This window comes from Narcine bancroftii, chromosome 11, assembly GCF_036971445.1.
Source record: "Narcine bancroftii isolate sNarBan1 chromosome 11, sNarBan1.hap1, whole genome shotgun sequence".
Classification (NCBI taxonomy): domain Eukaryota; kingdom Metazoa; phylum Chordata; class Chondrichthyes; order Torpediniformes; family Narcinidae; genus Narcine; species Narcine bancroftii.
Genome location: NC_091479.1, coordinates 15,815,799 through 15,842,499, shown reverse-complemented (window position 1 = coordinate 15,842,499; position 26,701 = coordinate 15,815,799). Strand labels below are relative to the sequence as shown.

The following is a 26,701-nucleotide window of genomic DNA, read 5'->3' as shown; positions in this document are numbered from 1 at the left end:
ACCCACAAATAATGCTGGATAAACTCAGCGCAGCGTCCATAGCAGGTTAAGATATATTGCCGATGTTTCGGGCCTGAGTCTTTCCTCAAGGTAGAAGCAAGAAGTAGATTAAATGGAAGTGGGAGGAGTCCAGACCAACAGCCTAAATTGGATCGAATTATAGGTGAGCTGAGAATTAGGGAAAGGAGAAGGGACAGGACTAGAGGGAAGGGGATGGGTTTTAATGGTAACCGGAGATGTTAATGCCATCCAGATGGAAGGAGCACAGAAGACGAGATGTCATTCCTCCAGTTTCCGGCTGGTCTCAGACTGGCAGTGAGCAGGGACCAGCATGTGAGCAAGGGAATATGACGGGAAATTGAAATGAGGGTTAGGGTTGGGGTTGGGCTATTGCGGCGGGCAGGGCCGAAGTGCTCAGCCAAGCGATCTCCCAGTCCGTGTCCGGTCTCTCCGATGTCGAGGAGACCACAGTAGATGTGGTAGATGATCCCACATATTCGCAAGTGAAATGTTAATTATGTGATGCCCCTCATCCCCAGGTTGCCCCAAATTTACAGAAGCCAATGAACCTAGCAGAATTGTGGGTGTAAACTGGAGCACATAAAGGAAGCCCGCAGTTGTCACAGGGGTAACAGGCCAACTCCACACTGGCAACATCCAATTATAGCAATGACCTGCAACACCAAAAAGTGCTGGAGAAACTTAGCAAGCTCGTACAACCTCCATAGGACTTAAAAGGCAGCCAATATTTAGAGCCTGAGCCCTTCATCAGGAATAGCATTGAGCTTGAACGATTAGTGTTAGCTCGATTAGTGTTAGCGGTTAATGCAAACTTGGCCGAATGGTGCACCAACAGGAAGGGAAAACCAGAGGGGTACGATCCAGCGATCATTTGGGGATCAGAAGGGGAGAGGGTGAGCAAATTTAAGTTCTGGGGAATCACTATCACGGAGGATCTTTTCTGGACCCAACACACTAATGGCATCGAGAAGAAAGCATGTCAACGCCTCGACTTCCTCAGGAGTTTGCAGAGGTTTGGAACCCTGGCAAATTTCATGTGTGGTGGAAAATGTGCTTACCGGCTGCATCACAGCTTGGTATGGGGTCACCAATACACCAATGAAAAAAGGCAGTGGGCACAGCCCAGGACGTCACAGGAAAAACCCTCCCCACCGTTGAGAACGGGGGGCGCCGCCGTCGGATCCATATCACCCAGCACACGCTCCGTTCTCGCTGCTGCCATCGTGAAAGAGGTGTAGGGACCACAAGACTCGCAGCCACCAGGTTCAGGAACAGTCGCTACCCCTCCACCATCAGACTCCTCAACGACAAACTCAATCAGGAACTCATTTAAGGACTCTTATTTGTGCACTTCATTGATTTAAAAAACAAAAAAATTCTCTCTGTATTTCATGTTTACATGCATTAGCGCTTCACAGTTTCTTTTTTGCATTGCCAGTAAGACAAAGAATCTCAGGGTTGTATGTGATGCCATGTACATACTCTGACAATAAATCTAAAATCTGTTATAGAGCCAGCGGCCCGGGTTTGGACCCCGCACTGTCTGTGAGGAGTTTGTACGTTCTCCGCGTGTCTGTGAGGATTTCCTCAGTAGTTCTCCGGTTTCTTCCCTCCTTCCAGAAAATGCGCAGGGTTTGAAGGTGAATTGGGTGCAGTTGGGCAGCATGGGCTCGTGGGCAGAAAGGCCATGCTATCTGTCTAAACAAAATTTGGAGCTGTGAGGCATTTTTACTCTCTCTGGACCACTATGGCGTCCAAATCGAGCAGAGCCCCCTCCACTCCCCCACCCCCAGAAAAAAATAATCTTGCCGATTTTTAATAACAGCGAATAATACTTTGAAGGAAGGTGTGAAATTCCCAATTGCTGGAATAGAATAGTGTGGATATTAAAAGATAAGGTCACCTTTCAATCTGGCAGAGGTTACCCCAAAGCCATTTTCAATCTAGAATTTGAACAAAAGAAATGCTTTAAGAATCGCTTTTTTTAAAATCCTTGGTTACAGTTTTATCGAAGATTACAGATCTGCGGCAGTCCCAATTATAACTGTTCATTGAGAGAAGATGGATATCTCAATTTTACAGCGCTTCCCTTGGGATGCGTTCTTTAGACTGGAAAGTGAATTACGGCCTGTTTTTTAAATAACAATATATTAGGATCCAATTTCCTTTAACTGCAGGGTGCAGATTAAGCAGAGAAATGGTTTTTAATATAATTCATGAATGTTATCTCACCGAACTTCATTTACTTTTTTTACCCAGGTAATTACTAGGGCCACTGCACCATTGGGAATCAAGATGAATGAGAGTAGGTTGGGGAATATAGTCTCCATTATAAAGTCTTCAGGTGAGAAACTCCTTTGTGCTGTACGCGTGGTGGTCAGACACTGCCGGGCAGGCACGGTGGCATCAAATGCCACTCACATCTTGAAGGAACCTATGCAAAGTCCACCGGCGCAGTGGAGGGATCACAAATGGTATGGGCAGCTCACGAGAGGCAGAGGTCGCCAGAAGTCTCTGTAATCATCAGCTGGGTTCTGCCTCAGTTGAAACGGGCCCTTTGGCCCAACATATCGGCATGGCATGATTAGAGTAAAGGTTACCACAGCACCAGCGACCTGGGCTCGAATCCGCCACTGTCTGTAAGGAGTTTATACGTTAACCCCACATCCGTGTGGGTCTCCTCCGGGTGTTCCGGTTTCCCACCCTTCAAAACGTACTGGGGTTTGTCGGGTAATTGGGCAGAGAGGACTCGTGGGCCGATAGGGCCTGTATGTATAAATTTAAGAAAGTTTATACATGGCAACCTGTATTTTCCCATTTTTTTCTCCCCCTTGAACCTTTTCTATCTGTTTACTGACTGCCTAAGATTCTTTAATTTAGAGATACAGTGCAGTAACAGGCCCATGAGTCCACACCACCCAAATACACCCAGTGCCCAAGTTATCCTACAAATCCCGTTCGTCTTGGCAACCTGGAGGAAATGCATGCAGGTCACAGGGAGAATGCACAGACTCCTGACAGACAGGGCAGGATTTGAACGCGGGTTCCTGGTGCTGTAATGGAGTTGCGCTAACTGCTACGTTATCCACGCCACCCTTGAATGTTATAATTTACCATTTCCTCTGGTGGCTTATTTCATATTTCCACCACCCCCTGCATGAAAAAAGTCTTCCTCAGGCGACCTGTCGAATTTTTTTTCCCCCTTCTTGGCTTAGGTAGTTTTAGAGTCTCTTAACCTGGGAGAAAGGCTATGACTATTTACCCTAAGTGTGCGCCTTATGATTTTATTAACTTTTCAAAGGTTCCTTGATCTCATCAGGAGTAATTCTCTAGTCTATCTTCAAAATGTACGGGGGATTGTAGGTCAATTGGGTGGAACAGGTAGGGCCTGTTACTGAGCTGTATGTCTGAACCGCATTCAATAACTCACGGGTCTAAATAAAGATATGTCGGGAGTAAATGGATAGGAAAAGGTTTCTAGCCTCTCCTAATTCCTGGTAACCTTCTTGTGAAACTTTTCCACAACCTTCTCACCTTAATGATGTATTTTCTACGGCTGGATTACTGGAGCTGTGCACCATCCTCCAAGTGAGGTCCCACCAAAATGACGTGCCATCTCGTGTACTCATTCCCCTGACCGATGAAGGCAAGTGCACCAAACATTTTCTTCACCGTCCCGCCTTCCTGCACTGCCACTCTCATGAAATGCCACTGAGGCTCACCTGTAATTGTAATGGTCATTTTGATTAACCCATGTCAGGGTAAAGGAAGCAGGATCATTCCTGTGACCATTTTGAGGGCCATTTCATTTGACCCATGCATGGGTTTTGAAAGCATCATGGAAGCCACACATCTCATTTCCCTTATGCAAGGAAGGGGGGCAGTTGTGACAAACATTCGTATGAAATAACATTTCTCTGGAAGCAACTCACAAGAATTTGTGAGTTTTTGACAGTCTGATCACATAGTCTCTCTGTCACCTCCTTCGTGATTACTTCTGTACAGCAGTTTAAAAGTCTAAGTTTCAACACAGGATTTCTAAGATTGAACTTTGAATTAACTAACCAGAATTATGCATAAGCTGTAATGGTTGGGGTATCTCTCTTACACTCACGCGCACATATATTCGTGCATTGTTGGGGTTAAGTTGTTATATTATTAATAATTAATAATAAATATATTATTTTAAAAATAACATTGTCTGGGTGAATTTCTATTGCCGCTGGTGTGTGGTCTGGCAAGGTGCGCTTCTGAACTTTTGACTCTCGCTGCCCATTCAAAGAAGTAACGCGATGTCAATTGATATTTGTGTGAAAGAAGTGAACAAAAGTGTGATCCATTTAAATTTAGACATGCAGCACGCTAACAGGCCCTCTCAGCCTACGTAATTGCTCCACTTTTACTTCAAGTCCCCAAGCTCTTTCATTCATTCCCTACCTCCTCTATCCCTCCTTTGAGTCACTTCTTTAAAAAGTTACCTGTTTGATGAAGTGCCATCTATCCCCATTAATCCCTTCACAAGGAGTGTGAGAGCCAGAACCACCAGGCTGAGAAAAACACTTTCTTCCCACGGGCAGTGAGACTGACGAACTGCTCATGCAACCCACTGCTGTTTATTTCCCAATATTAATTTATTTTTGTACGTGTTTGACATATGCATTGTTTGTCTATGTAAAGTATCGCCCCGAGGGCCGGAGAACGCTGTTTCGTTGGGCTGCATTTGTACAGTCAGATGATAATAAACCTAAACGTAGTTACATCAATTTTTTGGTTGGTAACGGTTACGAGTGGCCATAGGCAACATCTGTGATGCCAAGTGGAAGGAAGTTGTCCGTGTTGAAACTGATTGAGCCTGGCCTTCCATTGACCTCTGTGTGAGCGATTAAGAAGACACAAATGCCCAGTGCTCACTAGGTCAGATATTTTCAGAAGTGGACCAAATTATTTTTAATGTCTTGTCATTAAAGCTGCTTTTCCTTGGTTTTGCAAGTGTATTTCAGTTATGGTGTCAGATCCAGTTCAAATCCCATCACAGTTGCCTCGGAGCGAACACAATCCGCCCGAGGAACGTCAGTGGGAGGAACAGAATGGTCGAAGGGTTTCTTGTGGCGACACGCATATTTGATGGCCAGGCGAACCGGCTCCGTGTGTGGCGCGCGCGCCGCTGGAGCAGCCGCATCAAAGATGGCATCGTGTGGCCTTCTTTTCCAGAAGATGCTCGGTAGCGCGCTTACATCACAATGACACAGGGATGGGAGCTTCGAATGCCTTAAAAGCGTCAGCGTCAAAACAAGGCTCACGAGTTCCAACGAGCCCCACCGACTGCTGGCCTCGCCCTTTTGCTTGGTTAGCAGCTCACTACATTCTTTTAATTTCATTCAGACAGCACCATTCAGGCCCTTCTGGCCCAAATAACCTGAAACTCTCCGTACGTTTTGAAGGATGAGATTTAACCAGAGCACCTGGGGAAAACCCACGCAAACTCGGGGAGAATGTACAAACTCCTTGCAGTCAGCGTTGGATTGGGTCATTAGGGCCGTAATAAAACACACACATTAAATGCTGGAGGAACTCAACCAACCTCGCAGCCATTAAAGATAACATACCCCAAGTTTTAGGCCTGAGCCCTTCCTCAAGGTGTAAGCAGGCGTCTGAATAAAAACTGGGAGAGAAAAGGGAGGAGACCAGACCGACAAACAAGAGGTGCTAATTGGACATGATAAGAGGAAAGGTGAGAAGTGATGTTGCTTCCATGAAAGGAGACAGAGGGAAAAAGGACAGAGAGAGAGAGACAGAATGAGAGAAAAGGAGACAAACAAGACAGGGAGGTGGGGAGTTTGAACAGAAACTGGAGAAGTCGCTGTTAATGCCATCTGGGTGGAGGGTGCCCAGACAGAAGATGAGGTGTTGCTCCTCCAATTTGCAGGCGGTCTTGGTCTGGCAGAGTATGAGACCATGGAGGGATGGGGAATTGAAATGGGTGGCCACTGGTAGATCCATTGCCACTGTCTGCTGAAACTGCAATAGGGTAGTGCTAAATGCTACGCTACCTATGTCACCAGGCTCCATTACGGCTCGCGACATTGTCCATTTTTTTTCCTCCCACTGATTCCAGATTCAGATTTCCGATTTATTGTTGGAGTACATGCATGACAACACATACAACCCTGAGATTCCCTTTTCCGGCCGGCGCGGCAGAATTACCACTAATTGGTAGTGCAAAAAAGTAAACTGTACACAGTGTAAACATTTAAACAAATAAAAGAACTGTAACAAAGGTAAACAAACTGCAATACAAAAAGAACAAAAGAAAACCAATAAAGTGCAAAAGTGAGAGTCCTTAAATGAGTCCCTGATTGAGTTTGTGGTTGAGGAGTCTGATGTTCCTGAACCTGGCGGTGCGAGTCTTGTGGCACCGATACCTCTTTCCTGATGGCAGCAGCGAGAACAGAGCATGTGCCAAGTGATGTGGATCCTTGATGATAGCTGCTGCTCTCTGACAGCAGCGTTCTTTATTTACGTTCTCGATGGTGGGGAAGGTTTTGCCTGTGATGTCCTGGGCTGTGTCCACTACCTTTTGCAGGGCTTTACTCTCAGGGGTATTGGTGTCCCCAGACCAGACTGTGATGCAGCCGTTCAGCACGCTTTCCAACACAAATCTATTGAAATTTGCCGGGGTTTCTGGTGTTGTCCCAAACCTCCACTATGTCGTGGGGCGCTGACGCGATTTCTTCATTGCTGTGTTGGATCCAGGAAAGATCTTCTGAGATAGTGACTTGCAAGAACTTATATTTGCTCCCGCTCTCCACCTCTGATCCCCCAGTGATGCTCAGTCTGCTGAGTTCCTCCAGCAGGTTGTGTTTGGCTACAGGTTTCAGCATTGCCTGTGCACCTAAAATTGCCAGGGATTTCAATGCAACCTAATTATAATACAGAGATCAACACCTGTAGCCAAACACATCTATATTGCAAGCTGCCTCCTTATAAGTGAAACTAATATTTACCTAAGATGTCTTTTAGTATGCATTAAATTCAGATATGCTCTTGATGACTGTGTACAAGCTGATATAACTTTCCAACTGCATTCAGCCATTTATAGAGACCACAGGAACTGGGAACCTGCTGGGTGTAAAAATAAGCACCAAAAAATGGGATCCTGGTCGAAGAGAACAGGGTTAGCGTTCGGTGCTAGGTTCTCAACCGTTTTCATTCCACTCACATTTCATTTTAAGTATTCCCGATGCCGTAGGGATGTGGGTGGAAAGAAAAAGTTTGAAAATCACTGTTTTAATCGTCCCTCGTCGACTCGTTATGTGCACAGTTTCATAACTCCAAAGGAAATGGGCCAGACAATTTTTCTTAAGCAAAATATTTCAGTCACAATTGGTTCTCAACCTTCCCTTCCCACTCACATCCCACGTTACTAATTGCAGAGCACCGATGGCCTAGGGATTACTTAAAGTGGGATGTGAGTGGAAAGAAGATGGTTGAGAACCACTGCCCTAGTGAGTCAGGGAGGAGAGTGGGAGCCAGGATTTCCGAACGGTCATTTGGCTGATTCTCCGAATCTTTAGAATCAGAATTTGCTGTCATGAACGTGCCGTGAAATTTGTCGTTTTGCTGTAAATCACATTTTAAAAATAAGAGCAAAAGAAGGGAAAGTGAAGTAATGTCTGTGGTTCATTGACCGTCCAGAAATCTGATGGTGAAGGGGAAGAAGCAAAACACCAAATTCTCTAGACAAAGTGGTTGGAGTAAAAGCACATGATGCTGGAGAAACTCAGCAGGTCAGTGTCCTTCATGTAGCAAAGGTATCGATACAGAACCGACGTTTCGGGCTTGAGCCCTTCATCAAGGTATAAGAGAACACTGGCAAGCGACTGAACAAAAGAGGAGGAGGGGGGAAGTGGGGGTGGCAAGGCAGGAGATGATAGGTGGAGAAAGGAGGGAGAGGACAGCAGGAAAGAGAGGCAGGGCTGTGAAGGTTAAAGAACTGGAAGGACTGGAAAGGGAGAGCGAAAAGAAAAGATGAGCAAGTTTAATGGGAAGCGGTCAAATCAATGTTCATTCCACATGGCTGTAGGGGGCCCAGGCGTTGTTCCTCCAATCTGCGGGTGGTCAGGGTGGGACCATACATGAAGTGCGGAGGGTGACCCAGAATTGAAATGGTTGGCCACTTGGAAGTTGCTGTGGCGGCAAACAGAGGTGCTGAGCGAAGCGATCTCCCAGTCTGAGACCGATCTCTCTGATGTAGAGAAGGCCACAAAGGTAGAACTGGACACAGCAAATAAGTTCTCTGGATGTACAAATGAAGTGTTGCCTCAGGTGAAAGGCCTGTTTGGGGCCCTGGTCCGTGGTGAGGGAGGAAGTGTGAGCGCAAGTGTTGCACCTCCTACGGGCACTGGGGAAGATGCCAGGCGTGTGATGGGTGGGAAGAGATGAGTGTACGAGGGAATCGCGGAGGGAGCGGGCCCTGCGGAAAGGGAAAGGGGAGGGGGAGGGGAAAATGTGTCTGGTGGTGGGATCCTATTGTAAATGCTGGAAATTCTAGCAGATGGTGTGTTGGATGGGGAGGGGTGGTCAGTGAGAATGAGGGGGATTCTCTGTTGGTTGCATCTGGGGGCAGAGGGACCCAGGGCAGATGAGTGGGAAATGGAGGAGTTGCAGGTGAGGGCTGAGTTGATAGTGGTGGAGGGGAAGCCACATTTGTGGAAGAAGGCAGACATTTTAGAAGCTCTAGACTGGAAGACCCCATCTTGGGAATAGATGCGGCAGAGACGGATAAATTGAGAAGAGGGAATGGAATCATTGCAGGGACAGGGTGCGACGACGTGTAGTTGTGCGAGTTGGAGGGTTTATAGCATATGTCAGTGGAAAGTTTGTCTCCCGAGATGGAGACAGAGAGATTCAGGAAAGGAAGAGTGTTATCAGAGGTGGACCAGGTGTGTTTGACATCAGGGTGGAAGTTGGCCATGAAGTGGATGAAGCTGACAAGCTCATTGCCGTGTAGTCATCTATTCACCGGAGGAAGAGTTATGTTATATCATTGAGTGCTCGTCTTCAAGCTCCTGTACTTTTTACCCGATGATAGCAGAGTGAGGAGGGCAGGGCCTGGGTGGTGGGGGGTCCTTGAGGATAGAGGCTGCTTCTTGTAGATGTCTTTGATGGACTGAAGACTGGTGCCCATGATGGCGCTGGCCAAGTTCACAACCCTCTGTTGTCTTTCCCTGTCCTGTGTATTGGCGAGTCTGTACCAGACAGTGATGCAACCGGTCAGAGTGCTTTCCACTGTTGTTGAGCTCACCATATATTTTGAACCATGATAGAGTGGAATGTATAACATCAAGGTTACACTCTAATTAATTAATGTAAATAAGTATTAAAATTTAAGGATCTGGTAACTGTAAAAAACTCCTCTATTTCACTGGATGTAAAACATGAAAATTTGTAGACACCGTGGTTGAAGTAAAAACACAAAGCTGGAGAAACTTAGCAGATCAAGCATTGTCCTTTATATTAGCAAAGGTGAAAATACAGAACCGACTTTTTGGGAATGAGCCCGTCATCAAGGCGTCGAAAAATGTCGGCAGGAGTCCGAACAAGAGTAGAGGGGGAGGGGTGGTCACAAGGCAGGAGGTGTTAGGTGAAGGGAGGGAGGGGACAGCAGCGATCAAGGAGAGGGGAGGGGAGGAAAGGGCGAGGGGGAAGAGGAAAGCAGATTAGCAGAAACCTGAGAAGTCGATGTTAATGCCATCTGGCTGGAGAGCGCCCAGAGGGTAAAATCGGGGGTTGTTTCCCCCAATTTGTGGGGGAGGGGGGTCTTGGTGGGACAGCACATAAGGCCATGGACAGACATGTGAGTGTGGGAGTGTGACATGGAACTGAAATGGTTGGCTACTGGGAGGTCTCCTGTTGCTGGTGGAGACGGAGCAATGACAAGAGGTTTACTGGAGTTGCTCAGAGAAGGAAATTTGTTGTCTCATCCTGTATGTGAACCCCCCCCCCTCCACTTCCAGGACCCCAGTCTTACATCAATGAGCTGTTTTTGTTGACCCAGGATTAATTACTGTATACGCGTGTGTCATTGTCGATACCATGTCAAAGTTGACTCCTCCATTTTGGCCCTGGCTGCCCCCCCCCACCCACCCCAGGGGAGCTCCCGAGGTTCCGGCCATGGGCCCTCGCCTGGGCTCGGCCGCCTGTCCATCAGATCTCCCAATGCCCCGAAGTTGGTCTTGCCACCCAATCCTGCCCATCCAAGCTCTGGACACCCTGAATACGGACTTACTGGCTGCCCACCCAATGCCCCAAATGACTCACGTTTTACAACGGTCAAAAGTAGTATGCGTGTAATAATCGATCCCCTAAAATTTAGCCTAAAATTGGTCCATAAAATTCACCTATTACACACATACATACAGTAATAAGTAGGGGAAGGCTGAATATGTTAATTTGATAGTTTATTCCATATTAGTTTCATAAACCAGAGGTCCTTTCCAAAAGATTTAGAGCCTTGTGCATTTAAAGTTGAGATTGATTTGCTTACAATGAGCGCCATACTCGTCGACAAAAAGGATAAATGAGAGAGTGTTAATTTTCCTTGAGGTACCCCTTTCTGTGCTGTGAGATAAATTGTTTTTGTTTGCAAGTAACAGTAAGTGTTGAAAGAACAGGGATATTTTAATCAGAAACGTAGCTGATTTGCAGTCTTTGTATTTTAGGATTTAGAATGTTTGTTTTGTAATTATGGAATGACTGAAAAATTGTGCCATTGGAGATTGTTCAACTCATATATTCAAGCTATTTACAAAAGAGCTCCCCATGCTCTCATACCTTCCAGTGCTAGACCCCTAGCTCTGCAGTGTTTCCCTTTCAAGAGCACGTCGAATTTCCACAGATGCGTGGTGGAAAGTGGGCTGATCGGCTGCATCGCGGTCTGGAAGGGCGCACACTAATACCCCTGAGCGGAGAGCCACGCAAAAGGTACGTCATAGTCAAAACCTTCCCCATCATCGAGAACATCTGCAGGGAACGCTGCCGTCGGAAGGCTGCAGCGATCTTCAAGGACCCACACCGCCCAGCACACGCCCTGTTCTCGCTGCTGCCATCAGGAAAGAGGTATCGGTGCCACAAGCACCGCCGGGTTCAGGAACGGCCGCTACCCCTCCACCGTCAGTCTCCTCAATGACAAACTCAATCAGGGACTCGATTAAGGACTCGTACTTTTGCACTTGATTGATATTTTCTTTATTCTTCAATTTGTTTACATTTCTCCTTTTCTTCACATGGGTACGTTGAGTAGATTTTGCAGTACCAGTAAGATAATTCTGCTTCGCCTGCAATAAAAAGCATCACAGGGTGGTATATGATGTCATGTACGTACACTGACAATAAATCTGAATCTGAATGTACGGTTAAAGGGGACGAGGGCATTCTTTCAGACAGGGAGTTTTAAACTCCCACCCCTCTGTAGGTGAAACACATTTCCTCATCTCCCCTCAAATCCTGCTTTCAAACAAATTACAGGTGGGTTTAAAATAAGCCTAATCATCAGGTGTGCATGTTGGAAAAAGAAGGTAATTGCATTTCCATAACACATTTGGAACATAAATATTTATAGGTAATTATTTTATATGATATCTTTATACTGTGTATTGCGTGTGTGTGTGTGTCCAATACAGAAGTACCTCGTATAGATTCACCAAAAGTTCTTACTTGCGTCACCCACTCAGGGATATCAACAGCAAATTCTTTGACGATTGAAACATCTATACCCACTGGGTCCATGAGATGGAGCAATTTGCCTTCCTGCAATGACCGCTAATTTTGTGCTGTGCCTGCAAACATTGAAAGCTTCTGTCTTTAGTAAACAGGATATGCGATATTAAGCACAAAGTAAATTATATTCATCCCCTCTGCTTCCTATGGGAATATCCAGGCCTTACTTTCTTTTTATGTAATACTTCAGGAAAGAACATGTGAATGAATGTTTAACGAATATGCTGAACAAAGGGTTAAGGAATTAAGGGAGAAAATACAGTAGTTGTTTGCAAGATCGTGGGAACTCAATTGCCTTCTTCACCTCTGTGAGATAGTGACTTTTCTATAAGAATGTCAGTATGCCTCGGGAAAGGGACACTGCCTTTCACAGGCAAATTCTAGACATCACAAGGTAACTATTGATGTAAACACAAAATTGCCAGCTGTGTGTGACTCGTGTGAACCCTGTCAGGGTCTCCGCCCCAAAAGTGTATAAAAGTACGATGAAAACTTTGATGCTTTGAGAGGGGCTCAGTGCAGAGAATGAGTTACTGAACTCTTTCTTTGTACCCCTTCTCCCCCCTGCATTACAAAGGGGTTAAATAAATAAACTGTTGTATGCTTATTGGTTCTGCTGTTTGTTTTCTTACAGCACAGGCTGACTTTAACAAGCTGATAGGAAGGATCTGGTGGCTTAGGAGAAACAATGGAAGAGATTCACCTGGACAATCCCTGATTCAAATTATATTAACTGTGATACTGGGCAGGCTTGGATGGTTTTCTCCGGGGCATCGGAGGCTGAGAGGGGACCTCCGATTTTAATTGGAAAGTGTGCTGACCGGCTGTATCACGGTCTTCCAATACCTGTAACGGACACAGCCCAGGACATCACAGGCAAAACCCTCCCCACCAGCGAGGACATTGACAGGAAACATTGCCGTCGGAGAGGAGGAGCAATCATCAAGGATCCACACCACCCAGCACACGCTCTGTTCTCACTGCTGCCATCAGGAAAGAGGTGTCAGTGCCACAAGACTCGCACCACCAGGTTCAGGAACAGCTGCTCCCCCTCCACCATCAGACCCCTCAACGACAAACTCAATCAGGGACTCATTTAAGGACTCGTACTGTTGCGCTTTATTGATTTTTTAAAATCTCTCTATTGGACAGCCAGTTGTTCACTTTATTTGTTTACATGTGTACATTGAGTACATTTTTCTTTTGCACTGCCAATAAGTGCTAATTGAATTTTAAAAAAAATTTAGATATGCAGCACGGCAATGGGCCATTTTGGCCCATGAGACCATGCTGCCCAATTTACACCCCATTAACCTATATTTCGAATAGTGGGAGGAAACTGGAGCTCTGGGGAAAACCCTCGAGAACGTACAAACTCCTTACCGACAACACGAGATTCGAACTCCGGTTCCATTCGTTGGTGCTGTAAAGGTGTTGTGCTAACCGCTACTCCAACCGTACCGTCCTAAATTCTGCCTCGCCCGCAGGGAAAACGATCTCAGGGTTGTACGTAATGTCATGTATGTACTCTGACAATAAATCTGAAATTGTTCCCTGGATTGGATTATATTAACTGTGATACTGGACAGGCTTGGATTGTTTTTTCTGGAGCATCAGAGACTGAGAGGGGACCTCTGTTACGGAATCCAGAGGACCCCAAAAACCAGTAGCAATAGATATGCACCACAACACAGGGTTACTTAAACAAAAGTAGTTTTTAATTATAATTGAACAAAAAAAAGAATTAAACTTTAACTTATTACTTAACCTACCTAACCTACTTAATCCCCCCTCTAATACTAAGCGCAGGTGTGTGTAATGTATATTTAAGATTCAAAAAGTTACTTGGATCACAGTCCAATCTCACTGGTTGGAGGCAATTCTTGTACTGTGTACAGAAGTTGGCATTAACAAAGTTCACCAGACTTTGGTGTTTAACAGGCAAATGGTTACCATTCAGGAGGGTTCTTTCTGGTTTTCAGACAGAGATTCCTTTTTTTCCAGGACATCCGCACCTGATTCCTTTCCGATCAGTCTTGCTGATGAAACTTGCCCCCTTCAGGGTTCTCCAGATGATCCTCTTGCTTTCAGGTCACCTTTCAGACCGCCAGTCTTCTCCTTCGACCAGGCAGCCTTCCAAAGTTTGCCAGCTTGTCCCTCTGGAACTGATTTCTGTGACTCCTCTCTCTGTTTCACACCCTCCAGCTCTGAGAGCAAAACCGTTCTCCTCTGCCTGCAAAGATCATGTGCTCTCCCAGCTACTTTGTTGCTTTTTGGAAAATAGCATTCTGCAAAAGTCCTGCAAATATTCTGTGTTTTAAAGTGTTTGTGTGCAACCTGCTCTAACAATTCCTCCCAAACCACGAAATATCTCTGTCACACCTCCCATTAGAAATGCTGTTGGGTAGTCACCCGATCCAGATCTGGAAGGTACCTTTTGTTATTTGGAATCACTTTCCCTCCATGCGATCCTTCTACATCGGAGAGACCAGACACAGTCTAGGTCCACCTTAAGCAATCCCGATGCCATCGGTGCTCTGTGATTAGTAAGGGATTGCTTAAGGTGGGATGTGGGTGGGAAGGGAAGGTTGAGAATCACTGCTCTAGACCCAAGTGAAATCTTTCACTTGAGAAAAATTGTCATTGGTCCATTTCATTCGGAGTTATAAAACCGTGCACATAACGAGTCAATGAGGGACGATTAAAACAGTGGTTTTCAACTTTTTCCTTCCACTCACATCCCACCTTAAGCAATCCCTTACTAATCACAGAGCACCAATGGCACAGGGATTGCTTAAGGTGGAATGTGAGTTTAGGGGGGCAGTTTGAAAACCACTGGTCTAGATGATTACTTCGTTGAGCACCTTCGCTCCGTCTGCTGCAATAGTGGGGACCCCCCAGGGCCAACCTATTTCAATTCTCCACCTCCCTCCCACACCGACATGTCCATCCAAGGTCTCATGCCAAGACCACCTGAAAATTGGAGGAGCAGCACATAAAATTCTCTCTGGGCACTCGCCAACTGAATGGTATTAACATCGGCTTCTCCATTTTCTATTAAATCCTTCTCCTATCTGTCTATCTATCCCCATCCCTCTGTCACCTTCCCTCCAGCTCTCCACCCCCTTCTCTCTTCATTCAGTTAGCTACCCCCTCCCTCCTTATTGCTTCTCAACTTTTCTGCCCTCCCACCCATATCCAACTATGGCCTCTTATGCGTGGGCTTGTGCTCCTCTCCCTCCTCCTCAAGCCACTTATATGTAGAGCAAAAAACTGTGCTCAATAAGATAGGAAAACAAGTAGAGAAATTTAAACAAACTGACTGCAATATAGAGAGAAAAAACTCTATAAAGTGCCCATTGGAAGAATCGTTAAACGAGTCCCTGATTGAGCACGTTGAGGAGTCTGATGGTGGCCGCTGTTCCTGAACCTGGCGGTGCAAGTCTTGAAGCAACTACACCAAGAGGTAGCAACAAGAACAGAGCGTGGGTTGGGGGAGGGGTGGGCGTAAGGATCCTTGATGATCGCCGCTGCTCTCCGACGGCAGCGTTCCCCGTGGATGTTCTCGACAGCAGGGAGGGTGTTGCCTGTGATGTCCTGGGCAGAGCCCACTACCTTTTGCTGGGCTTTATGCTTGGGGGTCCCTGTACCAGACCATGATGCAGCCGGTCAGTACACTTTCCACCGTGCAACTGCAGAACTTTGCCAGGTTTTCCTATGTTATACCAAACCTCAGCTCAGTTCAGTGGCTTCAAAGTTATGGCATGTAAACTGTTGTTTAATAGTTAGTGCAGACAATAAGCTTCACATGGGCAGGCATGGAACCACTGAAATAAGTTTTTGAACTCATTTGAAATGTACAATTCTTCTTTCTTTGCACTGTTAAACTGTAATAGAGTGAATATTTTACAATGGTGTAAACAAAATGGCTTGACCTTCAATGGTTCAATAAAAAATGTTTTGGCTTTATAATCTCTATTTGAAGAGAAAGTCTTCTGTTCCAGATAGACGGGCCCCATTTCCATCATTTCCTCCAGTCCTACGATCATCAGGTCTTGCTCTGACCTTGCCTCCATTCCCCTCTGTTCTTTGACAGAGCATTAATGACAGACTCGAGTCGGCGGAAACTGCCAAAATGTTTGGCCTGGAAGTCAGCCTGAAGAAAACGGAGGTCCTCCATCAGCCAGCTCCCCACCATGACTACCAGCCCCCCCCCCCCGCCACATCTCCATCGGGCACACAGAACTCAAAACGGTCAACCAGTTTACCTACCTTGGCTGCACCATTTCATCTGATGAAGGATCGACTATGAGATAGACAACAGACTCGCCAAGGCAAATAGTGCCTTTGGAAGACTACACAAAAGAGTCTGGAAAAACAACCACCTGAAGAAACACACAAAGATCAGCATGTACAGAGCCGTTGTCATACCCACGCTCCTGTTCGGCTCCGAATCATGGGTCCTCTACCGGCATCACCTACGGCTCCTAGAACGCTTCCATCAGCGCTGTCTCCGCTCCATCCTCAACATACATTGGAGAGACTTCATCACCAACATCGAAGTACTCGAGCTGGCAGAGTCCGCAAGCATCGAATCCATGCTGCTGAAGACCCAACTGCGCTGGGTGGGTCACGTCTCCAGAATGGAGGACCATCGCCTTCCCAAGATCGTGTTATATGGCGAGCTCTCCACTGGCCACTGAGACAGAGGTGCACCAAAGAAGAGGTACAAGGACTGCCTAAAGAAATCTCTCGGTGGCTGCCACATTGACCACCGCCAGTGGGCTGATCTCGCCTCCAACCGTGCATCTTGGCGCCTCACAGTTCGGCGGGCAGCAACCTCCTTTGAAGAAGACCGCAGAGCCCACCTCACTGACAAAAGACAAAGGAAAAACCCAACACCCAACCCCAACCCACCAATTTTCCCCTGCAACCGTGCCTGCCTGTCCCGCATCGGACTTGTCAGTCACCAACGAGCCTGCAGCGGACATGGACATACCCCTCCATAAATCTTCGCCGCGAAGCCAAGCCAAAGAAGAATGACAGACTCATTGTCAAGTAGACTGTTGGTTTGGTTGCTGCAGAGAAATGGATCGGAGGTTGAACCACAGGGCTAGAAGACCGACAGAGAGGATTATTGGAGACTCCCTCACTTACCCCCCACCCCTCCCATCCCACCTGCCATTGACATGATCTACCAGGATCATTGTTTGAAGAGGGTCTGCAAAATCATTGAGAACCCCTTCTACCACGCACACAGCACCGTTCAGCTACTCCCATCTGGAAAGAGATACGGGAAGATCAGAGCCAGCACCTCCAGGCTGAGGAACAGCTTCTTCCCTCGGGCAGTGAGATGCTGAACGACCAAAGGAACTGCTCACACTGACTGTCTGAGACTCTACTATTTATTTGTTCTTATGAATGGTTATTCTGTGTATGTATTGTTTGACTGCATGTGTGTTATGCCTGTATGTGTGTTATGCCTGGTTGTGTGTTTGCATGAGGACTGGAGGACTCTGTTTCGCCAGATTGCACTTGCGCAATCAGATGTCAATAAACTTGACTCTCGCTGCTAAGCTCACACAATATGGTCACCCAGTTCAAGGGAGGGGATCAATAATTTGGAAGGTATGTAGAGGAGATTCACCAGATTAGATTTGTTGGGTCTTTATTTCCTCGAGCCAGAGGCTGACAGATGGCCTTATCTAGAGGTTTAAAGAATCGTGGGGTGGGGGGGAGGGCATGAATAAAACTGAATGCTTTGAAACCTTTTTCCTGGAGTCTACAACCAGAGGGCACAGTTTAAGGAGATGGATTTGAGAGGGAACTGAGGGGCATTGTTTTCATTCAGAGGGTGGTCTATCTGGAATGAGGAGTTTGGCATGGTACAATGCGTTGGTGAGAGCACATTTGGGTACTGTGTGAAGATTGGGTCGCCCAACTCTAGGAAAGTTGTCAAAAAAGTTGGAATGGAGGCAGAAGGGAGTTATCGAGACAGGATGGCTCGAGCTATGAAAAGACGCTGATTAACCTGGATCTTCATCCCCTTGGAGGGCCGGAGGCTGAGCGGGGTAACCATATGAAATCACGAGGGGCATGGATAAAGTGAACGCTCGCCCCCCCCCCCCCCACCTTTTCCCAAGAGTATGGGATTCTAAGGGTTTAGGGCAGGAGAGAAGAGGGACCTGAGCTGAGGTAACAGGCATAACTGTGGCGTTCAAAAGACACTTGGACAGGGTTTGGAGAATGTCGACCAAGTGCAGGCAAATGAGGCTGGAGGGGTGGGTGGGATTGCAGGAGTGTGTCACACTTAGGGCAATTCACACCAGAATATTATTGTGTAATGATATTACAAAGGAACAGAAAACTAAGGAAACAAAGTGCAGTGGTGAAGGGCTCAAGCCCAAAATGTTGGTTATTTTTGCTCTAGAAAGCACCTGCTGAGTTTCAGATTTCAGATTTATTGTCAGAGTATATACATGACATCACATGCAATCTTGAGATTTTATTTCTGCAGGCAAGGAAGAATTACCACTTATTAAATTGGTAGTGCAAAACACTGTATGCAACGTACACATATAAACAAATACAGTTCTGTAAATAGATAATGAATGCAAGCAAACTGCAATGCAGAGAGAATTTAAAAAAATCAATAAAATGCACAAGTAAGAGTCCTTAAATGAGTCCCTAATTGGGTTTGCCGTTGAGGAGTCTGATGGTGGAGGGGGAGCAGCTGTTCCTGAACCTGGTGGTGCGAGTCTCGTGGCACCGGCACCTCTTTCCTGACGGCAGCAGTGAGGGCAAAGTGTGCGCTGGGTGATGTGGGTCCTGGATGGTTTCCTGGCAGCGTTTCCTGTCGACGTTTGCCTTAGTGGGGAGGGCTTTGCCTGCGATGTCCTGGGCTGCGTCCACTACCTTTTGGAGGGCTTTACGCTCAGGGGTATTGACGCCCCCCCCCCCCCGACCCCAGACAGAACGTGACGTAGCCGGTTTCTCCAGCATTGTGTTTTTACTTCAACCACTGCAGGCTTTCATGTTTTACTTTAGAAAACTGCAGTGAGTCCATTTAGATTCAAAATTCCTTTATGTTCATGTAATAGTAGAGAACGCGTAATGTTACAGGAAATGGGTTGCCATTAGTGTCGTCCATTGCTCCTTCCCTTCCTTAAAGGGAAGCAAAAGTGTCTGGATTCATGGGTTAAAAATAAACTACAAGCATCATTTTCTACACAATAGTACAAATGTACAATTTCTTCGGGAAAAAACCACTGCATGGAGGACCAGTAAGTGGTTTCAAGGCTGTAGGATAGAATATACTGATCACAATTCTGTTTAATGTTCACCTGCCTGAAACATTAACTCTCTTCCTCTGTCAACAGATGCTGTTGTACCTGCCAGGCATTTAGAAACTGCTCAATTGCAGTAAATAGTTTAGATTAAAAAAAAATTACTAAAACATTAAAATTAAGCAGAGTGACGGGTAAATTCATTTCACTGCCATTTCTGAGGAAGGAGCGCAAAATCGCCGAGGACCTCCTTCCACCCCGCACGCAGCACCTTCCAGCTGCAGGAGGATCAGAGCCAGCACCACCAGGCTGAGGAGCAGCTTCGTCCCGCGGGCAGTGAGGACGCTGAACAGCCCAAAGGAACTGCTCACACTGACCCTCCGAGACTCTCAAATTCACAAAGCGATATTTATTTATTTGTATATGTGAATATTTGTTTTGCCTGTCTGTTTCTGTCTGGTTGTGTTTTGCATCGAGGACCGGAGAACGTTGTTTTGTCAGGTTGCACTTGTGCAATCAGATGATGATAAACTTGACGACTGTATTCCAAGAAGAATCCCCAGTACCTACTGGATAAGTGGCAGGCATTGGTGGACTTCAGTGTTTGACGGTACATCAGGTGCCGTTTGGAATCAGTGGCCATAACCAGCAAAATTCACCTCACGCCCAGGCATCATGGTTAGCCCAACACTATCGCAGCACCAACCACCCGGGATCGAATCCGGCGCTGTCTGCGAGGAGTTTGCACGTTCTCCCTGTGCTCTGATGTGGGTTTCCTCCGGGTGTTCCGGTTTCCTTCCAGCGCAGTTCTGGTCTCTTTACTGAAGGAAGGATGGACTGGCCTTGGAGGTGGTGCAGAGGAGGTTCACCAGGTCGATTCCAGAGACGAGAGGGTTAGCCTATGAAGAGAGATTGAGTCGTCTGTGACTGATCACTGGAAATCAGAAGAATGAGAGGGGATCTAATAGAAACGTAATAAGATTATGAAAGGCGTAGATAAGATTGAGGTAGGCAAGTTGCCTCCACTGGTGGGTGAGACTAGGGGGCACAGCCTCAGGATCCAGGGGAGTAGATTTAGGTCGGAGATGAGGAGGAACAGCTTTTCCCAGAGGGCTGTGAATCTGTGGAATTCGCTGCCCGTTGAAGCAGTGGAGGCGACCTCAGTGAATATATGTCAGACAAGGTAAGATTGATCTTTATGTAGTAGGGGAATTAAGGGAGATGTGGAGAAGGCAGGTTGGTTGAGATGAGCCCGTCATCAGATCAGCCATGATCTCACTGAATAGTGGAGCAGGCTTGATGGGCCAGATGGTCGACTCCTGCTCCTATTTCTCATTTTAAATTTTTTTAAAAATTGAGACCGACAGCACAGTAGCAGGCCATTTCAGCCCACGAGTCTGTACCGCCCAATTTACACCCCCTGGAACGTTACGGAAACTAGAGCCCCTGGGGAAAACCCACGCTGACACGGGGAGGGGGGAGAGTGCGCACAAACCCCTCACGGTGGGCGCCGGATTCGAACCCGGGTAATAGCACGGCGCTAACCGCGACGTCCGCTTACATTTTCTGCTTAGAATGCAGTAAGTTTCCTCCAGCACTTTAATGGCCAGTGCGACCCACCCTCCCCCCTCGTATTTTGACCAAATTGTTCTCTTTATTTGCAGCGGAAGAGGAGCTACTTGAATGACGTCAAAGAAAAACCTCACCCAAGCCGAGAGCCACACAACAAGTGTTTCACCATTTCACTGCCTTTCGTGTGGTTGTAAACAAGGAGGGCATCTTAACGGAGCAGGACCCGAGGCGAAGAATGACTGTAAAGCCACAACCCGAATGTATTGATCTCAATACTTGATCCTTTGCTTGTTTTACCCATACCGTTTGCTGCATTAACCTGCAGATTTCATTGTTTAAAAACCAGCATGCTGTGTGAAATTAAGACTGTGGTTAATTACTTTTCTGCATAGATTTCGTTGAACCCTTGAATGTCTTTGTCCCACTTAGCTCTCGAAGAAACCAGCTTCCCACTGAGAAGGTAGAACGGTATGAAAGGTGAAATCCGTTTAGCGAGGTATTTGTGTGCGCGGAATTGAATGGCAGATTTTATTCGGCTTGTGATTTGTTTTGCTGTTGAATATGGTTTGGCCGCTCATAAAACGCGCCACTTGCAATCAGAAACAGTTATTCCAGCTGTCATGAAACAACCGTCTGTATGTTGGGAAGCGTTTATACTGTCTTTAATCTGTACTTTGCAAAATTTTCCAGAGAAATGTGGATTAGCGGTAGAGAAATTGCATAACATCTATTATAAAAAATAAACATAGTACTTTTCTTTTTTCTTTTTTTTAAATTTTTTTTTATTTTTCACACTATATTGGCCAAGATACATACAGACATTTTTTCTCTTGAATATATACTTTTCAAGGGGAAAGAAATTCTCTGATTGACAACTTGGCGGGGGAGGGGGGCCTGTAGTTAGCAATATTTAAGGCCGATAGAAGTTGGTATTTCGATTACCATATATTTTGGGTATAAGTCGACCTTCTGATAAGTCAGGGCTTGATGGTTTTAGCATAAGTCGACCCCTCAAAAATCGCGTTGACTGAGCTGTCGGGCGTGGCCAGAAGATGGGTGTTATCATGGAGCCTCGAGCAAAACGACAAAAGTATGAATTGAGTTTGACGGTAAAAGTCATAGAAGTGGCCTTGAAATCTAACAGCTGCGCTGCTGTGTGGACATTTGCGATCAAGTGAGAGATTGGAGAAAGAATGAAGATTTCTTTTGGTGTTTTGGGTCGTCTTATACATTGAATCTACGTCGAGAGGTTGGATTTTTTTCAGTTGAATTTAAGGTCTCATTTTTGTATCTGGGGTATAAGAAGATCCCTGATTTTTGAGTGCTTTTTGAGGGTTTCAAGGGTAGACTTATACACCGAAATATATTAATTTTCCAGATTTTACTATAGATCAGGAGCCTCCAGACTTTTTAGACCCTTCACGGATTCCTTGATCCCTCATCGACCCCAAGGCATCGGTGTTCTTTGTATGTGGGGGTGGGCGGGGTGTCCTGGGGGTGGGGTGGTGGCAGCGTGGTCCGGGAGGTGGGGTGGGGGGGAGAGTTGATGGCGCTGGCTGCCCACCAGTCCCGTTCGCTCTCAACTTACTAGGCGGCCAAAACCAAATGCAACGTGGCGGCCACCGAGGCCAGCTCTTGCAAGAGGTTGGCCACCCCCTTCCATAGGCATGATACACCCCTGCTTTTGATCCTAAAAGTTCAATTTGATCCCCTTTCAATCCCCAGGCATTTATTGACCCCTTGGATAGTTCCAGGGATTGCTATCGACCACTTTGGAGACCCCTGCTTTAAAGCTTTCTGCTTAATGTTGCTTACAAGATTAGGTCGTCACTGTTAGCACCTGACATATGGATAACCCATACCCTTCAAGGGGACTGCATCGCAAGACATCCATGCCCTTCAGCTAAACATTTTAAGCATGAGTAGGCCTACAGTCTCTTGAGTCCACTCTGCTATTTAAAAGTTCCAAGAGAAGAAATTCCAACTTATCTCTGCCTTAAATGAGCAATCCTTTATTCCATAGGTACACTTATTGGTTTGAAGTATCCCACTGGCTTAGAACATCACAGCACAGTACAGGCCCTTCAGCCCACGATGTTGTGCTGACCTATCTAACCAGCAATCTAAGTGGCATGCATAAGAGTCTTTTTAAATGCCTCCATGACCATGAAAGCCAGGCACCTACCACACTCTGTAAAATTCTTACCTAGTTGCACTAGTTGCAAAAGGTTGGTTTGCAGGTGCAACAAAATCATCCAGAGGCCAAGTGGAGTGTTGGCCTTCATTACTAAAGGGATGAAATTTAAGAGCAGGGAAGTTCTACTACAACTGCACAAGGTGAGGCCGGGTCTGGAGCACTGGGTGCAGATCTGGTCTCCTGACTTGAGGAAGAATGGATTGGCTTTAGAGGCGGTGCAGAGGAGGTTTACCAGATGGATTCCAGAGATGAAGGGGCTGGCCTATGAGGAGAGGTTGAGTCGTCGGGGACTATACTCGCTGGGAATTTAGAAGAATGAGAGGAGTTCTTACATAAAATATGAAAGGCATTGACAAGATAGAGGTGGGTAAGTTGCTTCCATTGAGGCGTAGCCTCAAGATTCAGGATTGTAGATTTAAAGGGTAGCTTCTCCTCACCTCCGTCCTAAACCATCTTGGAATGAACAGAAAGCAAGCAGGCGGCTGACTAAAAAGGAATGGGGGGGAGAGAGGGAGAGGAAGGGGCAGGGGGAGGAGTAAAGGCCAACAGGCAAGAGGTCAGATTTTGATATGGGTGGAGGGCAGAAGAGAAGTGATCGGGGAAAGAAAGGGGGGGTGAGGAGCTGGGGGAAGGGGAACGAGAGGGGCCTAACGGGAACAGGCAGGGTTGATGTTAATGCCATCTGGTTGGAGAGTGCCCCGACGGAGTGTTATAACCTTTCATCTCCTGTGGACGCTGCCTGACCTGCTGAGATTTTCCTCCACTAGTGCATTGTTCAGGGCGGTTGGTCACTGCACGGCACCTGCAGCCTGGTGAAGCCCCTCCCCTCTTGCTGGCCGCAGGGACAAGTTGCGGCATAAACTCCACCATCAACTTTGCAGAGCTGAAAATGTGGGGAGCCAAATGCCCTCAGCTGGAGCACACGAATCGCACGCTGTGCAACCTTTGCTCGAATCAGAGCATTGCTCATCGAGCCGTGGACGGATGTGGCATTCGGACCATTATTTCCTGTCCTGGATCCTTGACAGCACTATCCAATTACCAGCCCCACTCCATTGTTCTTCCTTCATACCCATTTCTCCCTGATGTAATTGGACCATATGATCTGTGCCAGCGTGCTTTTGCAGTATGTTAGTGCAGCTCTGATTTACTTCATGACTCATTGTGTTTTGCCACAAACTTTTATTTCACTGAATGTTGTAATTAAGTAATGATATAATGAGGTAATTGAAGATAGAGTTTAAAAATCACAAAAGATGCCTATTAAACGACGCAGTGTAATAAGCTCTTTGGATGTCCAAATTCGGCGGGTTCGGACAATCGAGAACTGATTGGATGCTGGCCTACAGTCTAGCATTTTCAAAAATGAGAGATGAGCAAAGCTGTACTCCGACTTCTCTGGAGCATCTTGTTGGGGGGGGGGGTTGCGGGGGGCTGACTGAGATTTATAATGTCATGAGTAGCAGACATTGGGTATCATTTTCCCTGAGGTAAATATGTCACATATTAGACCAGAGGTTTTTATGGTTGTGGGGGAGGGGGGGTATTTGAACTTTAAATTTAGACATTCCACAAAGTACCAGGGCCTTCTTGCCCATGAGCCCCGCGCTGCCCAATTATACCCAATTGACTTACAACCCCCAGTATGTTTTGACACAGATTCAAGAACTTCTTACGGGCAGGGGCGGATTTGAACCCCGGTCATCCCACTCACAGCCCACTTTAAGTATTCCCCATGCCATCGGTGTTCTGTGATTAGTAAGGGATTGCTTAGGGTGGGATGTGGGTGGAAAGAAAAAATTTGAAAACCACTGTTTTAATCGTCCCTCATTGACTCGTTATGTGCACGGTTTCTTAACTCCAAAGGAAATGGGCCAAGGACAATTTTTCTCAAGCAAAATATTTCAGTCACATTTGGGTCTTGAGCAGTGATTCTCATCCTTCCCTTCCCACTCACATCCCACTTTAAGCAATCCCTTGCTAATCACAGAGCACTGATGGCAGAGGGATTACTTAAAGTGGGATGTAAGTGGAAAGAAAAAGGTTGAGACCCACTGGTCTGTGCTAACCATGTTTAGAGAAAATGTGTTGGGGGCAAGTCTTTTACACAGGTGTCTGGAACAGACTGCCAGAGGTAATGGTGGAAACTTAGGAAAGGCTTTCAGACACATATATATTCAGGGAATGGAGGGGTGTGGATAATGCACAGGCGGAAGATATTTAGTTTAATTTAGAACCACCATGTTTGGTACAGACATCACGGGTAGATGGGCCTGTTCCCATACTGTACTATTCTAGGCCCTAAACCCTGGGAATTTAGGTTGCTTGAACTGAAGTGTTTGGAACTCCACCGTTGAACCCACTGCACTCAGCCGTTGATATTCACAGTGAAATGGGACAGCGGTACATTACCTGAGCCCTGCGTTCCCGCACTCTTCACCTCACATTCCCATCAAGGGCGACACGATTAGACTCATGGTTAGGCACAACAGTATTACAGTGCCAGCGACACGGGAATGAATCGCTGCCTGTGAGGAGTTTGCACGTGATTGCGTGAGTTTCCTTCAGATGCTCCAGTTTCGTCCCACCCTTCAAAAGTGTAACGGGGTCATAGGTTAAAAGGTGTATTTGGGCAGTTCCGGTTACCGTGCTGCATGCCTGAATCAAACTGAACTCCCCCTACATTCTACCATTCGTCAACACCCAAAGGGCGGTTTACAGCTCACCTACCAACCCGCACATCTTTGGACAGTAGACGCCCAGGGAAAACCTCTGCAAGTTGCACAAAGACAGCAGAGGAGGTCAGGATTGAAGCCAGGTCAATGGGGGCTGTGAGGACAAGCTGCATCCATGCCCTGTCTGTGCTTACATTTAAATGAACTGAACTTGAATTCTCCAGCAGAGGAAATGGGATTTCGACTCCCACCGCTAAATTACTCGTCCCAGACTCCAGGGCCACCAACTTAATTGCATGAGCACTGACATCTTAGCTAAAAAATAAATACAAATTGTTCTCCAGCCTCCACTTGTACCACTGATGAGGCAATCAGAGCAAACTGAAGAGCCCAATGACCATTGTTGAACATACTTTAATTAGAACTCGTGTAGCCACAGGGAGCGTTGAAGACAGAACGCGGGGAGATTGGAAAACTGATTCGCTGTTGCAAACCAACATGCTTAACTAATACTGGAACAACGAACAACATTGTTGACTTGCTCATCGACAGAAATATTCTGCCCTTGCTCATTGGCTTTATTGTTATTTTAAGATTTTCTATCAGTCATAGAAAATACCAGCCATGACCCCAACTTACAATGGTTTCGGATCCGCGACTCGCAGCGCAAGGTGAAACTATCGCAAGTTGAGGTCTATCTGTACTCCTGCCCCACTCGTACTGAGAGCCCGAGATGGCGCTCGGAAACTAGGGGCCACGGCGTCACTTTGCAACCTTCCAGTATCGGTTAATAATGTTGATTGGCTGCAGCGAATCAGTTTTCCAATCTCCCCTTGTAGCGGTTGGAAAGAAACTGGTTTTCAACTGAGAAGCGCTGGTTTTCAGGCTTCGTACCTTCTGCCTGAAACTAGCAGGAAGAAAAGGTGATTTGGGGTCCTTTATGATGTTGGCTGCCTTCTTGAGGCAGCGCCTCGCATACCATATATTCCGGCATATAGGACCATCCTTGAAAATTAAAAATGTCACCTTAAAATCAAGTCATCTTATAGGCAGGGTCTAAAATCCACACCTTGACAATGAAGTCTCAACACCACTGTCATCTTCCCCCTCCATATCCTATCCCTATCCTGCCGGCTCCGACTCAAGTATCCTGGTCAGGTCCAAGGGTACTC

At 46.5% G+C, this 26,701-nt stretch overlaps 1 protein-coding gene across 5 annotated transcripts in view; it reads left to right on the top strand.

Moving 5' to 3' along the window:
• Positions 1–21,419, top strand: part of cd276 (CD276 molecule) — a 162,382-nt gene extending 140,963 nt beyond the window's left edge. For 3 of the 5 annotated variants that reach the window (XM_069902689.1, XM_069902688.1, XM_069902687.1), the window contains one exon: positions 20,750–21,419. In XM_069902689.1, the coding sequence (XP_069758790.1) occupies positions 20,750–20,772 (23 nt within the window). In that variant the 3' untranslated portion in view covers positions 20,773–21,419. Of the gene's footprint in view, positions 1–12,433; positions 15,285–20,749 lie in introns of those variants that run through there. The other 2 variants (XM_069902686.1, XM_069902685.1) reach the window with 2 other exon arrangements.
• The last annotated feature ends 5,282 nt before the right edge of the window (positions 21,420–26,701 follow it).